Here is a 15,599-nt window from a genome sequence, read left to right on the forward strand (position 1 = left end):
TTCGTTTCCAGGAGAGAGAGAGAGAGAGAGAGAGAGAGAGAGAGAGAGAGAGAGAGAGAGAGAGAGAGAGAGAGAGAGAGAGATCTGACTTTGGCTAAATGTATGTAAGTGTGTGCTGTATGCTTCATGGTTCAACATGTTAATTAATATAAAACAAACTGTTGAACAATGGGCTTCAAAAGACATGTAATCGGCAAACCCTTTTCGCTCTCTCATGGACTTTTTATATCTCACCCACAGAGGTTTTGGTGTTGATATTGTGTGTTATCAATTTGCTAATTTCTTCATCGTTTGGCATGAAAATATTAACACTTCTACTTAAAAATTGTCTTTGTAGGAGAGATTATGAGCACATGACATATTTGGTACGCCCAGAGAAAAGGGTAGAAAAAAATAGGGTCCAAAAATATTTGCTTTACAGCAGATTTTCAGAGAGAGGACATTTTCTATACATGGGTTCTGAGTGTTTATCAACACGACGTTATGAGGAGGGGCAAGACACTGGCAGCCAACCACGTGAGCTATTTTTTTTGACTGACAGCGGTTTCCAACAATCAGAGGTTGAGTTGTGCGCAGCTAGTTTCGCGCAGTCAGGTTATAAAGAAATTTTGGAACTCATGTATAGCCTTAATGGAGGTCTGAACTCTCAGACAGCCCACATACATGAAAGGTAGTTCAAATTGATAGTTTGAAATGTCAGATGATATTGTGAAAAAAACGCATGAGAAATGATCCTTTCCATTTGCTACATTGGATTGCTATGTAAGTCATTCAATGTGTTACATCCTTTTTAAACTCTTATATTATCATTTTTCTATCCCCTTGCCCCATTATAAAGACATTTACGACATCCACCTAGTGCTGTACAATTCTTCATCATGGTGACACACGTGCTGGTCACTGACTAACGACACAAATGATTAAGCTCATAACACAGGGGGTATCCATTTTTGTGGCCATCGAAACACAATGTGTACTGGCAACAGGTTTGAGCTTAACTGTACAAACAGTGCGCAAGTGGGCCACAATACTTTTGCGATGCAGACTGATGATGGAAATAAAGCATCACCTGCTGCTTGACTGCTGTGAGCTGTCAGCCGTCCGGGGCAACAAAGGAGAAAGGGTCACCGTGTACCCCACTCCCCCCTCCTCAACACAGCATTCATTTGTCAAGCTCGCGTGACGGGGTTGCCCATCAAGTCAATGGCACACAAAAGGCAACGTTTTGAAAGTGACAATTTCCAAATAAGTCAGTCCCACAAAAGAAGTGAGCGCATGCATTTGTACATTTGTGCATTTGTAACGTAGAATGTAATCAAGTAGAAAAGAAATTCAAAGTTAAATTGGGACAGCACGGAGCTGAGCACATGGATGAAGAAGAGCCCTAGATAGGCCCTTCATTGATTGCCAGTTTGACATGCTGAATAGAGATCAGGCAGGCCTTTACGTCTAAAATCCCCCCAACCAGCTCCAATGACCAGTGTTTACTAGGAGTGGCTGCCATGCATGTGAAAGACTCCCCAAGAGCTGGATTCATCTCCTGCCAGCGCTGCATGGCTTTCTCAGTTACACCCTTCCCAAACCTCCCTTGGGCATGGCCTATGTGTGGGGACGCCAGAGACAGGGGGTTATGACAACTGTCAGTTGACACAGCCAATCATATGCGGCGGCTCACTAATGGCCTACTTGAATATGCAATGAGGGGGAGTGACAGGAGTCTCCTTGACCAATCAGGGCTCGGGGAGCCCCGTCCCCCAGGCCATGTGGCCTGGCTAGAATTCCACGCGCAACACCATAACAAGGGTGCATTCCCAGCGTGAAGGGGGCATGCACACATACATACACCACTGACTTGGGACACACTTGGGACTGAGCCTTCATCATCCTTCGCAGCTGACAGATTTGCCGGACTCCTATCCCCACCGCAGCATCAACTCCTCACCACAGGATCACGCTCATCACGGTCACGGATAGGCGTTCCACGCACGGCAACACACAGTAACAGCAGAGACGGACACTGTACACAAACGATAAAAGGAGACACCGCTTTAGAGGTCCCATTGATCGTGATTGCCTCACGTGAGGGAAGAAGTTGGACTGATCGGAGGGGAGAGCAGAGCAGTGCCCATTAGACACAGGAAGTGTAAAACACAAGAGACCGGAAGCAAACAATGGGAGGAAAAGAGAAGAAAACCATCAAGGTGGCAAAGTGTCAGGGGTAAGTGTGCCGTCCTCACAGGGCAAACACAAGCTGTGGAGATGAGGAGAGGTCAGGGTTCATGTGTTGGAGTAATAGAGTTGACACTGATGGAAATTAAGGAGTACAGAGTGCAGTGAAGAGAGATTGATTGTTTCTTTTTGATTGCTTTCTTTGCTTCTTCTCTGTGTTATGATGAACATATTTGACTTTGCACATTGCCCTCTCCCACATCTGTTTCGATTGTTGTGAGTGTTAAAAAGACATGTCCACAATTATACTCATAAATGAATGAAAGGGTTTCCACACTTAGGGCATAGCTCAGATGGTGTGAATATCAACGGATGAGGTGGTCTGTGGTTTCATGTGAGGTGTGCTGTCAATGTGTATGCATGTCGTATTGAACTTGTGCAGTGCTAAACCAATGTATGTGTTAGGCCAAAGTTGCATTGCTATCACCTTGACTATGCTGCTGCTGCTGCTGTACTCAATACCTAGGTGCAATATCCATATGAAACCTTCTATGAGGCAGTACCATACTTAAACCAAAGATTTTCTTAGTTCTAACAATCTTCCCACTACAACGTCTTCGCTTAAACATCACAATGCTACACAGCACAACATTACTGTACACTGCATTGAAGACACCTCTACACTGTACCGTACCGTATATACTAAGTCAAACTCAGTGCAGAGTAGCATCAGCTGTGGCAAACTGGCACCAATCCAGGTGCAGGATGGAAGTGCTGTGCGCTATTCATTTTCACTCCTTGTGCAAAGCTCAACCGGCCACTATGATCTGATATATTATGGAGTAATTGCCTCTGAAGTAAGTTTCGCTTACAAAGCCCTACTTTACAGCTAGGCCATGTAACTTTACTACTCTGGGATCTGGGATGGCTGTTTTATTTATAGCCAACAGATCATCTTTTATACCACACATCCTGGATTAGACCAGGTGTGTTAGAACCCTGTGGAGATTCCCCATTACCCAAATCTCCTTAAACCATCCACCGCAATGCCCCCCTGTCATTCTCTCACAAAATAAACCAGCTTCTAAGAACCCCCCCCCACCCCCAAAAAAAAAAGGCTAAACTTGGAGCAGGATATTTACAGCAAGAAGAATGAACCCCATATAGCGCACACTGTAGACCAGGCATTGTATACTACACTAGGGCAGCGTTTGACAATAGCTTTAACCTGGAACTTGCAAGGCAGGTCTGAGTGCCTTGCATGTCCACTGAGGGATCCCTAGGGAGTCAATCCATCTGACCTGCCAGTGGCAAGCACTAAATAAAGCCTCCTGCTGGGTTATAGTGTTGCATGCTTGGAATAAAAAGGCTGTGGCATTAGGCAGGGAGCACTTCAGTGACTGCCAATGGACACTGTATGCTACTGTACTTATTTTTAAGTCTTGTACAGACTTGTTTTTTGTTGTCTGTGTGTTTGAAATTAACCCTTTAGTATGCTTCACTCATACCAAAACAACATCCGTGAAATTTAAAAAGCTCATAGATTAAAAAAAACAAAACAAAAACTGACAGACCAGTCATGTAAATGCCACGCACTGTAGTTGAATATCTAACAGCAGTTGGGTATCTAGCAGTAAATGCCATGTACCGTAGTTGGGTATCATAAACACTGATAGCAAATTAACAGCACTACTATTTAAGTTACTAACACCTGGTCACCTCCCTGGTGCAGAGTTGTAGAATTTCACAGGAAGTGCTAATCTGCAATACAGCAGCTGTTTGCGAAGTTGTTTATGTTTTCATCATGACATGAAAAACTTCTATCTCTCCGTTTCGTAACATAAACTGGCAATGTTTTGCTCCACCAAAAGCCTTGTGACCAACTAAGTGCTGACTGCAGTGGAAGCAAAATGATGACTGGGCGGTGGTTTGGTCGGCCGGGCACTGGACTGTTGTTCGATTCCTGACCCGGGTCATTTCCCGGTCCTCCCCCATCTCTCTCCCAATCTTTTCCTGTCCCATTCTGCACTGTCCTGTCTAAATGAAGTTGACAAACCCCAAAATGGTATTTAAAAAAAAAGATGAGTTACTGTACATTCACATACCTGATTTTAAATCCTAAATGTCATCAATGAACACGGCCATCTTCTTTAGCTGAAGAGCCCATCCATTTAGGGACTTTCTGGTGACCTTTCACCTCTGCCATGGGTGCACAGCAAGGGTAACAGTTTCTGTGGTACCCCATTGGTCTTCACAATCAAAGGTGACGATAACCTGAGCCACAGCGGCCTGTAAGGGATGGAGAAATACATTAGTCAGCAAAAACAGATGTGCCCAGAGGGACATAAAACTAAGATGCAAAATGCCAGGTGCTGCAGACAGGCTTCCAACTGCCATCTTGCACGAGGGGCAGCGCTCACATGTGAGGTGCCAGTATACTGGAGCATGTCCCCATATATCTCCCATAAATACATTTTAGCTCCACACACGCATAAAAGCAGCCACGTGAGACGAGAGAGAGAGAGAGAGAGAGAGAGAGAGAGAGAGAGAGAGAGAGAGAGAGAGAGAGAGAGAGAGAGAGAGAGAGAGAGAGACAGAGACAGAGACAGAGACAGAGAAATCTATGGATAACAGCATAGATTGTTGAAGCAGGAAAGATGAGGTTTACAGATGTAACATTTAGCACAGAATGGGAGTTAAAGGTATTTAGGGTAGTTTTTGTAGTTGGTTTCCAGAATGTATGGTGCCCATTCACAAATGTTATCTTTGTCATATCTTCAGAGTGGAGGATACCGCACACTCTTGTCCATCATGCTGAATTTTATTTACACAAACGTTTCGGTCAGTGTGGCCTTTCTCAAGTTGGCCTTTCTCGTAAAAACTTGAGAAAGGCCACAATGGCCGAAACGTTGTTTGTGTAAATAAAATGCAGCATTATGGACAAGGGTGTGAATCTTCCCCTCTGAAGTGAACTAGTACCCGCTACCTGCACCTCGAAACCTCTGGTGTGCGATGGTTTCCTCCTCCAGTCTTTGTCATATCTACCACCACCATAAAATTCTTTAATCACTTTTCTTCTTTTTTTTTCTTGTATACTTTTCATACAAGAACATGTCGTGCCAGTCATTTTCAATGACTATAGACATCTTTTGCTGCAAAACTGCAAATATATTAGTTTATTACTTTGTTGTTATGCATGAAAAGATGCATAATGGCAAGGAGTAAGGATTTTCCCTTGCCTGGTTTTACCAGACCACATAAATTACTTTCTAATTCATTTTTGGTCTGGATCCTCGATGCACTGGAGCACTTGGGTGGGAGGAGTGAGCTCAGCTCTGGTTTGAAATGAGCGCCCACGGTGCGTTTGTTTATTGGTCGGCCGCCTGGAGGACGACTAGACCCTCCCCAGAGAAGCGTATCAGACCATTTGTAAATTACGAAGTAATTCAAAATTAATGGTCTGACCTGACCTGTCCCATTCTACAGATCCCTGTGTCTGCAAAAATCCTAATCACATAGGCTTTGTGATCACATTGTGATGCTTCTCCTCAAAGTGAGAAAAGAAAGAAAGAAAGAAAGAAAGAAAGAAAGAAAGAAAGAAAGAAAGACCAAAATTTGATAAATCAAGACAGCCCTTCTATGTCTTGACATACCCTTTCCACACAGGGAACCAATCACTCATAGCACAGACAATAATATATGGATCAGAATTTGTAGCACGATATCTTTTTAAATTAACGAGGCTTCAAAATGGCATGTCCTGGCAAGACACAGATATAGGTCGATCAGGGCGAGGTCGGGTGTCAAGGATATTTCCTCCAAAACGCACGTGCACGTGTCAAGAGAAGCACAAGTGGAATGAAACAACCATTGCTTTGTGATGCCAATTTGTTTTCTGGGTGAGATACACATACCAGGCCAACTAACAGATCTGGAGGACATGCCCATGAACTGTCAACACATCCTGGTAGTGTTTCAGAAAGCATGCTTAGATGCTCATGGCATGCCAAGGCCTTCCCACCTCTCCGAAGAGTACAGGGGAGTCAAGTTAAGTGCAGCTGTGAGCTGGGGTTAATTTAAACAAACCCACATGGAAAAAAACACATATGGTTAGCTGAGCCGGCTGTAATCAAATAGCACACGTCCATGATGCATACTTGCCACAACAGATGTTCACCCTTATCATAAAGAAAAGCGAATAGCCTACATGGCAGAACTGGCCATGTCTGCACCTTCTGCATATTCATCACTTCGAAATATAATCCCTACCAGACACATTGTGCAAATTAAAAATAGCCTGCAGTATTCCTCTTACATGAAAAGCACAGCAAAACAGACCCAACAAACAAACAGCAACAACAAACAACAACAGATCAGTCCAATACATCTCTTGTGCCAAATACTTGTAGTTCTAGCTGTAGGATAAGGGAAATGTGTTTTTTTTTCGTAAGGATTCACGAATGGCACGAGATACGGTTGCATATATAGGCCTACGTAGTAGAAGGGCATTTTTGCGCGTAGAAGTACAGACGGACAGCCAACCTACCCCTAAAGAAGTTAAAAGACAATGGTCTTTTGGCGTTAATTTGTAAAATGAGTGGTAAAGTGACCTTTGACGCATAAAGTGACCTTTTGCCTGCAGGCGCGTGGGCTCACGCGACGTGAAGCAGAAATATTCTGTGCCTTGTAATCCCAAGCATGAAACGACAACATCCATACCGCCGTAAAGAAGAGGCGTTGAGGTTTAAGGATTCCATTAATGTCTGGATTTCGCGTTAGTGTTCTATAGGTTTACGCGTAAACCTAGCCTCACTCCAAGTTCAGGCTGTCATCTTGGCAATTTAACGGCATTTCGGGGAACAACACTGGTAAAACACTATGTCGGACAAGAATTACAAAAATCCTATCAATGTGTAGCCTATTAACTCCCAACAACTAGTAGCCTACCAGTAACAGCTGTTTAATTAGAACACGTTTTGGTTTTGGATGTAGGCTGTAGCTGTCTGTTTTTTTTATTTGTATTTTTTTATCAATTTACTTTTCATAGGCCTACACGGAACCATCATTACATATTCAGCAGTGCCTACCAGTCCTGCCTCGGCTCTGCAGCTATATTTCTTGTTTTCTGTTCGTCTTTGAACTTGCATTTTAGCATTGATCTCAGAGCTTGCACGTGCATTTAAGCAACAGCAGCTGTCAAATCATAAAAGCAAATGTGTTACATTTTAGTAAATACTCTCAATTCACGACATCTGTGCTTTTTTGTTTTCTTTCTCCATGGCCATGACCATTAGATTATTAATTAGATTAAAGTACATTTTTAGAAACTTCTTGACATATTCCTCTTGTTGTTTTTAGGTCAGACAAGCAGGCTCATCATGGGCCACAAGGCATCCGAGTGACCCCGGTGAGGAAGAGCAGGAGCCCAGGGGGAATGTCACCCCCATTAAAGGTGGCCAGGCTGCTGACTGACTCGTGCAATTCGGGCAAACTGGCCTTCTTCCACTACCTGGAGAGGGTTGAGACCATGCGCTGCTTCTGGGAGCTGAAGCACATTGAGCTTGAAGGAAGCTTTGAGGTAGGCCCCAAAGACAACACATTGACTAAGGCCAAACAGCACTGCACAGTTATTGGTTTTCCTGGTATTATTCAGAATGTTTGCTAAGATTTGGACACAATGTCCTGGACATGTTGCACAATATGAACAGTTTCTTTTTCAAAGCCTGGCTGACTAGTTTGGTCTGCTGTGGTGAGGGTGGTCCTGGGTTGGTCTTGGGGCGCCCTCTGCTGCTATATGGCTCTCTAGGCAGCCCAGCCCTAGCCCGGTCCGGGCTACACTGTCATACCATCATATCAAGTGGGAAGACAGAACACATAATGTATCACAGCCACACCATCACAATTGATGAAGGCTGCAGAGGCAAAAAATTGGTCAAGTACTAACCCATCCTCGTCGCCAGTGTAGTAAGCGAGTGTGTAGTGTACATCCAATCAATCCAGACGGAGACATGTCACTTGTTTGGTCATTCTTTTAGTGAAGAAAAGATAGCCCGGCAAAACCACAGGACAAACTGGGACGTCCCACACTAACTAGCCCCGGTGGGGCAACCCCAATATAACATAAGTTCCTACCCCAATATTTCCCAATATATAACACTACGTATACCATTTATTGGCCTTGAAAACGAAATAGTTCATGAATTAGTATCAGTAGCCTATTGAACCGTTTTTGGCTCTAACTCCCATTGTCATTGTGACACAGCACTCCACAGCACACAAGGCAGTGAAGGCACACTGCACACAACAAAATTGCATTCATGCCCCCACCCGTGCAAGGGGGCAGCCCCCAATGGTGCCCCAAGGGAGTCGTGCGGCTGGCTGGTACCATGCTCAGGGAGAGCACTGATTGATTACTCCCCCCACGAACCTGGCGGGTCGAGAGTTGAACTGGAAACCTGTTGGCCCCAAGTCTGACGCCCCAAATGCTTACCCATGTTAGCCCACCGCTTACCCATGACTACATTTTTACTATACGCATACCATGGGGTGAATTTCTCAAAACCAAAGTTGCTTACTACATTAGCTACTTTGCTGTTTTCAATGCATTTTCCCATTGGCAACTACCGAAGTTGCTAACAGGCTAACAACTTCTCTTTTGAGAAACTCACCCCTGGTAATCTAAAGCTGTGCCTCATGCCCCCATGAGAAACGTAACAGAGTTTGAGATAAGAAGTGGGAAACTTCTACAAATGGTTCTCCAAATGTGAAAAAACATGCAAAAACCATTACTTAAGATTGGGACACACAAAGCCTGTTAAATATGAGGCAGTTTTTCACCTGACAAAAGTTGTAAAAAGGCAAAAAGATTAATGTGTTTCATACTGAGCATGCACAGTAATGTTACAAACCAAAGTAAGTCAAAATAAGACAAAAAACCCAAGTCAATTTCACTTCAATGGAACATACAGTATCTACCAGCACTGGACTGGGGGAGACATAGGGCCCGGGTACTTTTGGCTGAAAGGGGCCCCACATAATCATTTTATTTTATTCTTTATGTTTTTATTTTTTCTTACATTTCTGAAAAGAGGGGCCCACGAGTGTATGGGGCCCACCAGGAAATGCCCCCTATGCCAGATGGCCAGTCCATCCCCGGTATCTACTGAGATTGTGACATACACCTGCTACAGCATTTAAAATGAGAGGCTGCACTTCTCTTGCCTCTTTGAAAAGTTGTGGTCCTATGCCCCCCTGTGGGGGAAAAAAGAGAGCAGGCGTTACACAGAAGGGACCACAAGGGGAGGCTCTTCAACCACATGCAACAGTAGTCAGCCACACTTGTGCACCCAACCATGGGTCACTCACAGACTGAACAGACTACAGAGTACAGTGATTCCCCACAGGACATTTACAAGTCAAGGAGGGTGAGGGTATTAACTGGTCTCATAGACATGTGACTAGAGCCACTGACAACTTTGGCTAAAATAAATGTGATTTCAGATGCTTTTTGATCGTAGCCTGCGGCTCCTTCTCAATGCCCAGTGTTCTAGCCTTGCTAGGACGTGAAACACCCAGTGATTGGATTTGATGAACTCCAAGGAGTATCCAATCACCAGGCGTTTCACGACCTAGCAAGGCTATAACACTTGGCATTGAGATGGCCCCGGGGCTTGGCGGATATGGAGAGGTAGCCTACTGTTCCAAAGGGTAAGGGTGGCAACACGGAAGGCTCTGTCACCAAATTGAGGACCTCAATTACAATCAATCACAATCAGTCTGTCAAAAAGTCTGACATTCTTTGAAATTTAGTTAATTAATGCAAGGTCATAATTGGTGAAATTTATTCGTAATGGATTCTATGACCTTTTTATTTTACCATATAGATTCGTCCCACTGTACTTTCAGAGTTGCATATCACCAGTGCAACTCTTTGGATAGCTATGCGCAATCCATTTGTTACCAGCTAGACTGTGTGGTATCATGTCAAGGTATCATCAGAGCAAAGTCAGATGTGACTTTGTTTGTCAACTTGCCAGACAGATAAGAGTAGCTATTAATTCAACCTATGCGCAGGACAAGCCAGAGACTGGTTGTTAGAGTAGGTTACCCTTGTAGTGGTGGCATGCCAATGTGAGAGAGAGTTTGTTTGACTACCACCTCATAACATGCTTGCTGTTGACAAGTCAATTTGTTACCCTTCAAATATTCAATTAATGGAATGTGTTTACAGCGGTAAAAATAGAGGCAGCATACTGTAGGCAATGACCAGCCCTGTCTGTTTTTAACTTAAAATAGCCATGTTAAAGGAAAGTTTTTTTTTAAAATACATTTTTCGGAAATATGAAGAGGCCCTTGCATTCCCTCCTTTCTGTTGAGACTATGAGCAGCACCTTCAAAATGTTCTACTCAGAGTCTTGAGCACTTTGACTTTCTCCAGTTGATTTCTGCTAAATATTTATATTAATCCGATATTTTCTGATCTTTGTCTGGTTTAGTCTTTGGAGACCCTTCTTTGTTACACATTACATTACACTTACATTGCATTACACTTACTGACTCTTTTTATCCAAAGCGACTTACAGATATTACAGGGTATTGGATAACAGTCCCTGGAGCAATGTGCGGTTAGGTGCCTTGCTCAAGGGCACTTCAGCCACGAATGGAGGTGTAGGGAGAGGCAAGGGCGGGATTCGAACCTGCAACCCTTTGATCTACAGTCCATAACACCACAGCTGCCCCAGATCAGAAGTGTGGTTCTTGCCTCTAGAACAGACAGGGGCGTTAGTTGTACAGGAAATCTGTGTGTTGACTAATGGGTAATTCAAAACCAGAGAGAGCATTAGTGAAGTGTCCATCTCTGCTGACAGCATACTTCAGGCGCTAAACGATCATTTGGCTGTTAAGACACCCCATCAGTAGACAAGCACGCATCTTGAAACAGTATGCTGCAAAAGGCAAAACACCAGTATGAAACTTAAAACATCTTCACTGTGGTTGTAGAAGATATCTTTCCCTCCCAACAAAGCAAACGCGAATAAAATATGAATTCGCTGAAGATGTTTGGCAATATGATGAAACGGAGGTTTATTGTTCCAGAAATGTAAGCATATTATTTTTTCACTCAAATTCTTAGCTTTCTATTGCCTTGTTTCTGTAGCTATGAAAATGCCAGCATCATCTGCCAATTCATATTGCATTATTTGGTGATTACACCACAGAAGCTTAGACTACAGTACCAATCATAACAGTACCAATTACAGCAGCCAAATCGGTGGGGTCTTTATGATTCTGAGGAAAAGGTTAAACGTTATTGTACTGTAGTAGATGCTCTCGACCCTGGACCCTTATCTGAAATAAAAAAACGACTGCACTGGTTGTCCAGGAGCGGACAGGCTAATGAACTCAGCCAACCAGCCAGCCAGTCAGCCAGCCAGTGATAGGACGTGTCGTGTGTTTTTTCATCACCCCTCCTTTAGCACCTGTCACTCTGTCACGAGGACAAGTGCCCCGCGTCCTTCTGGCCCTCTGCACTAATGGCGCTCAGAGTGAGAGGGGGGCGGATGGGGTGGGGAGGGCATGAGTGGATAACGCCAAGCGCCTGTGTTTGGCCAGTGCGTGTGCACACACACACACACACACACACACACACACACACACACACACACACACACACACACACAAACACACACACACGCATGCACACACGCATGCACACTCGTACACCCACCCTTACTCGCCGACACTTCCATGTTCCCTCTCTCTCTTTCGGCTGACCTATGCTAATGCCAGCCAGCCCCCTGCACAGCACAGCAGAGTCTCTCAGGGATACTACGGTGCAGCAGAGACCAAACTCTGGAAGTTAGGGCAGGACGAGGGAAAGGGACAGTGAAAGCTGCCGCCATGGAGAGCTTCTTCAAGGGCAGGGACATTTGGATTGTCAGCAGCGTGTGCCTGGTGGCCTCTTTTCTGTGGCACAGGCTGTGGGATTTACTCTTGTACCGGAGGAAAGGCAGAGGCTCCTCATCCGCTGATGCGAAGGTAGGCACTCCGGGCACAGGTTGCACAGGTGTCTGCACAACGATCACAAGGGATTTTTTTGGGATGTTAAATGCCGTTAGATTGAGTGTAATGGTCAATGAAATGTTTGATGCGAGTGGCACAGTGATTGTATTACTATGAACTTGTATGCATTGCTTGAGATCATATGACACACACTGGCAGACACTGTACTCAGTGGCTGTTTTTTGTTTGTGTGTACAAAGGTAATATCATCAACAGATGTGTCCTCAAATGCCTCATTATTTATACATCAAGTGCTGTGCAAATCCAACCCACCCAGTGCTCCATTGTTTGACTTACGTGTGATGACAGCCTGCAATGACTATGAAATAATGAATTGGATACCGTTGTACTTTAAAATAAACAATAATGCTCTAGTTGACTAATGGAGTCAATGATTGTCAGGTGTATACCGCATGTTATTGCATAGAGATGTGATTTAACAGCACACAGGGTCTCTTTGCTGTGGTCCTACCGATTGAGGCGAGTAGGACTGTCAACACTCCAAGATCATCAGGGGTGCTGGAAACGAGACCCTGCGGCTCAAAGCTAAATGTGACTGCAGGATGCTTCAACAGCTCTATTTTGCTCTCCCAAAAACCACACCTATGCTTCACTACCTCCGTCCTTCTTTTACAGTCCTTCACATGAGGTTTGGGAAGGTTCACGTGCTTCCACTCTTGCATTCTGGCGGTGGCCGTTTGCACTGGCGTACACCTGTGTGTATTGATGAGCACATTGACGTGTTCCCTTCGTACAGGGCGTCTGTGGGGATAATGGAAATAATTTGAGTCGCGTGTGGCTTGCTGGAGCGGGCGACCACTGTAGGGCCAATGCTCTGCTTGACAGAGACACACGCCGCATGGTTGGAGTGTTTTGATTGGACGGCGGCTCCTTTGGGACCAGTCATACACTGTCAGATGACACTCGATATTTTATGGAGTGCCAGGATTGCTCGGGAATACTCTCCTTCATCATGTGCACCCATGCAGCGCGACATCGATGGCACACGGCTTCCAAGTGCAGAGCACATTCAATATTGTGTGTGACTCAGAAGCAATGTGCCAAGTTAGTTAACACACTCTTGTGCGCAGAGAAGGTGCGGACCCTTACGGCAGTGTTTCCCAACCAGGGGTAGGTGTACCACTAGGGGTACGCGAGCACACCTCAGGGGGTACTTGGAAAAATGTAATAATAAATATATGGAGTGTAGTCACATTGGGATACAGGAACAGATATAGAACATGATTGAGAGGGGTACTCTCATGTGACAAAATTGCTCAGGGGGTACGCAAGACAAAATAGGTTGGGAAACGCTGCCTTACGGTGTTGAAAGTTTTTTGTAATGATTGTTTCTTAAATCAAATCAAAACAACTCGAATGCAACCCTCATTTCACAGCTACAAGAACCATATTAGAGTAAGTGTTTCCATCCGTCTTCACCAGTAGCGTATCTCTCGCATTCATTGTTACAATCATGAACAGCCATGCATAGCTATCCATAGAGTTGTTATGTGGGTACTTTATTTTAACGGGGCTTTAATTTGTGTATCAAGGTACAGTAGAATAACTGGTGTAATAACATGTAAGTATTGTAGTATATTTCATGGATATACATATCATAATGACAGTAATGGCCATAATGTACCATGAAGTGGTTTTATAATATTTTCCCAAAGTGATGACTTCTTCCAGGAAGGCAAAGGGCTGAACTGAGGCCCAAGCCACCCTTGGTACAGTATGTAAATACACATAAAAAACACATTGTGAGTACAGTGTACTGTAACAACATGTACTGCAGATATTCCATACCTAATGAGTAAGTACACAGTAATTAAAGCCCTGCTAAAATAAAGTATTACCCCTTTTTTATTTCAACTATACATGCATCCAGTGAATTTCACATATATTCAGTGAAATCCACAAAACACAGCACTTTGAAAACCATTTTAAAATAAATATTCAATTAAGTTAATGCATATGGGCTCTGTCTACCTTTGATTTAGAGACCCTAAGGGATTAAAAGAATCAATTTAAGAAAACATCTGGATTCAGTATATTCAAACACAGTAGTGATATCTAACGGAAACCTGAGCAGCCAAATTTCTGATTAGCTCTTTTTTCCAACACTGAAACAAATCCAAATCGGTTATACTACATGGGATACATGTTAAGCTTGACTTTTCTGAAACATTAGAAATGACATGTATATCTAATCACATTTGCATAAATGACATTTCCCCTTCTGCCACAAATTCAAACAGTAGAGACACTACAGTAGTAGGCCTAGAGTATACCTCAGCTCCCTTCAATTCAATTCTCCCTCTCCTGTCCATCCAGCTCAGTGCACAGTGCTCTGCTGGGTAGTTAATGTCACTCAGGTAGATGAGCGGCTGTCTACACTTCACATGCCACATCACGCAGCTTTATACTTTTACAACACACTGACAAGCGCGATTCTCAGAGCTCTCAAGGGCTATTCATTAAACAAGGCAAAATTTATAGCAAGCGTCAGGGTTTTTTTATTTTTTATTTTAAATGTAGATCTGAAAAGTCCCCTCCTTGTGATTGCATAATGCCTGTCTGTGTCTGTGTCTGTTTATGCCACACGGTTTGTTTTTGAAGGGGCTGCTTGTATTATTATCTCTCTATGTTTAGTCTGGACAGGGACACTTGTGGAAGCCCTGCGTGTCTTTTTTCACCCCTTCCCCCCATTGTTTCAATGGCAAATGTTTGGTAGGAAGGTCAGAATGAGATTGCCTGGCTGCTGTGTCTGAGTGGAACACGTGAGGTGGGCCATGGCATGAACATACTAGAATGAAGCAGAGAGAGAGTCTCTAGACAAGACGCAGGCCTATACCCATGCACTTTTGCATACTACAGTACTACTACTATTGTAATGTATTTGAGTTGACTTGAGTTGAGATAGCGACAACCGTTTAGATCCGTCATGGTCTACATATTCACAACATACTGTACATACGTACATAGTCATTCGTTACATACATACGTATGTTTGGCATATTATTTCTGATTCCCAAACAAGGCACATGGAAGATATGTGACGGGTGACCACAAGGAAGACAAGTAACACAAAAAAAATCTAAAAGTAGACAATTTATTATGTGCAAATGCAGCTGTTACGTGTGTGAGTGCATTGGGTACTACAGTTGTATTCGCAGTTAGGCAGTGTATTCATGTGGGCAATGCTCTGATGTACGCTCTGGTTGCATCTAAACCCGAGAGCAGCTCAAACTGTCCCCAAGGGATGAGGGGAGTCTGTTGAGAGGCAGTACCCCCGTGTCTCCACACCGCTATCACATATCACACATCAGACATCTTAACACCTTAGGAGCACAAAAGTGCAAGAC

General features: G+C 43.9%; 1 protein-coding gene across 2 annotated transcripts in view; it reads left to right on the plus strand.

Annotated features, from left to right (window-relative positions):
• Nucleotides 1-1,828: 1,828 nt before the first annotated feature.
• The window catches only part of mylk4a (myosin light chain kinase family, member 4a), a 39,046-nt gene continuing 25,275 nt past the window's right edge, over nt 1,829-15,599 (plus strand). Inside the window, exons 1-2 of one of the 2 annotated variants that reach the window (XM_063219547.1) lie at nt 1,829-2,218; nt 7,528-7,747. In XM_063219547.1, coding sequence (XP_063075617.1) covers nt 2,172-2,218; nt 7,528-7,747 — 267 coding nt within the window. In that variant the 5' untranslated portion in view covers nt 1,829-2,171. Of the gene's footprint in view, nt 2,219-7,527; nt 7,748-11,891; nt 12,208-15,599 lie in introns of those variants that run through there. The other variant, XM_063219548.1, reaches the window with a different exon arrangement.

Source organism: Engraulis encrasicolus, chromosome 16, assembly GCF_034702125.1.
Source record: "Engraulis encrasicolus isolate BLACKSEA-1 chromosome 16, IST_EnEncr_1.0, whole genome shotgun sequence".
NCBI lineage: Eukaryota > Metazoa > Chordata > Actinopteri > Clupeiformes > Engraulidae > Engraulis > Engraulis encrasicolus.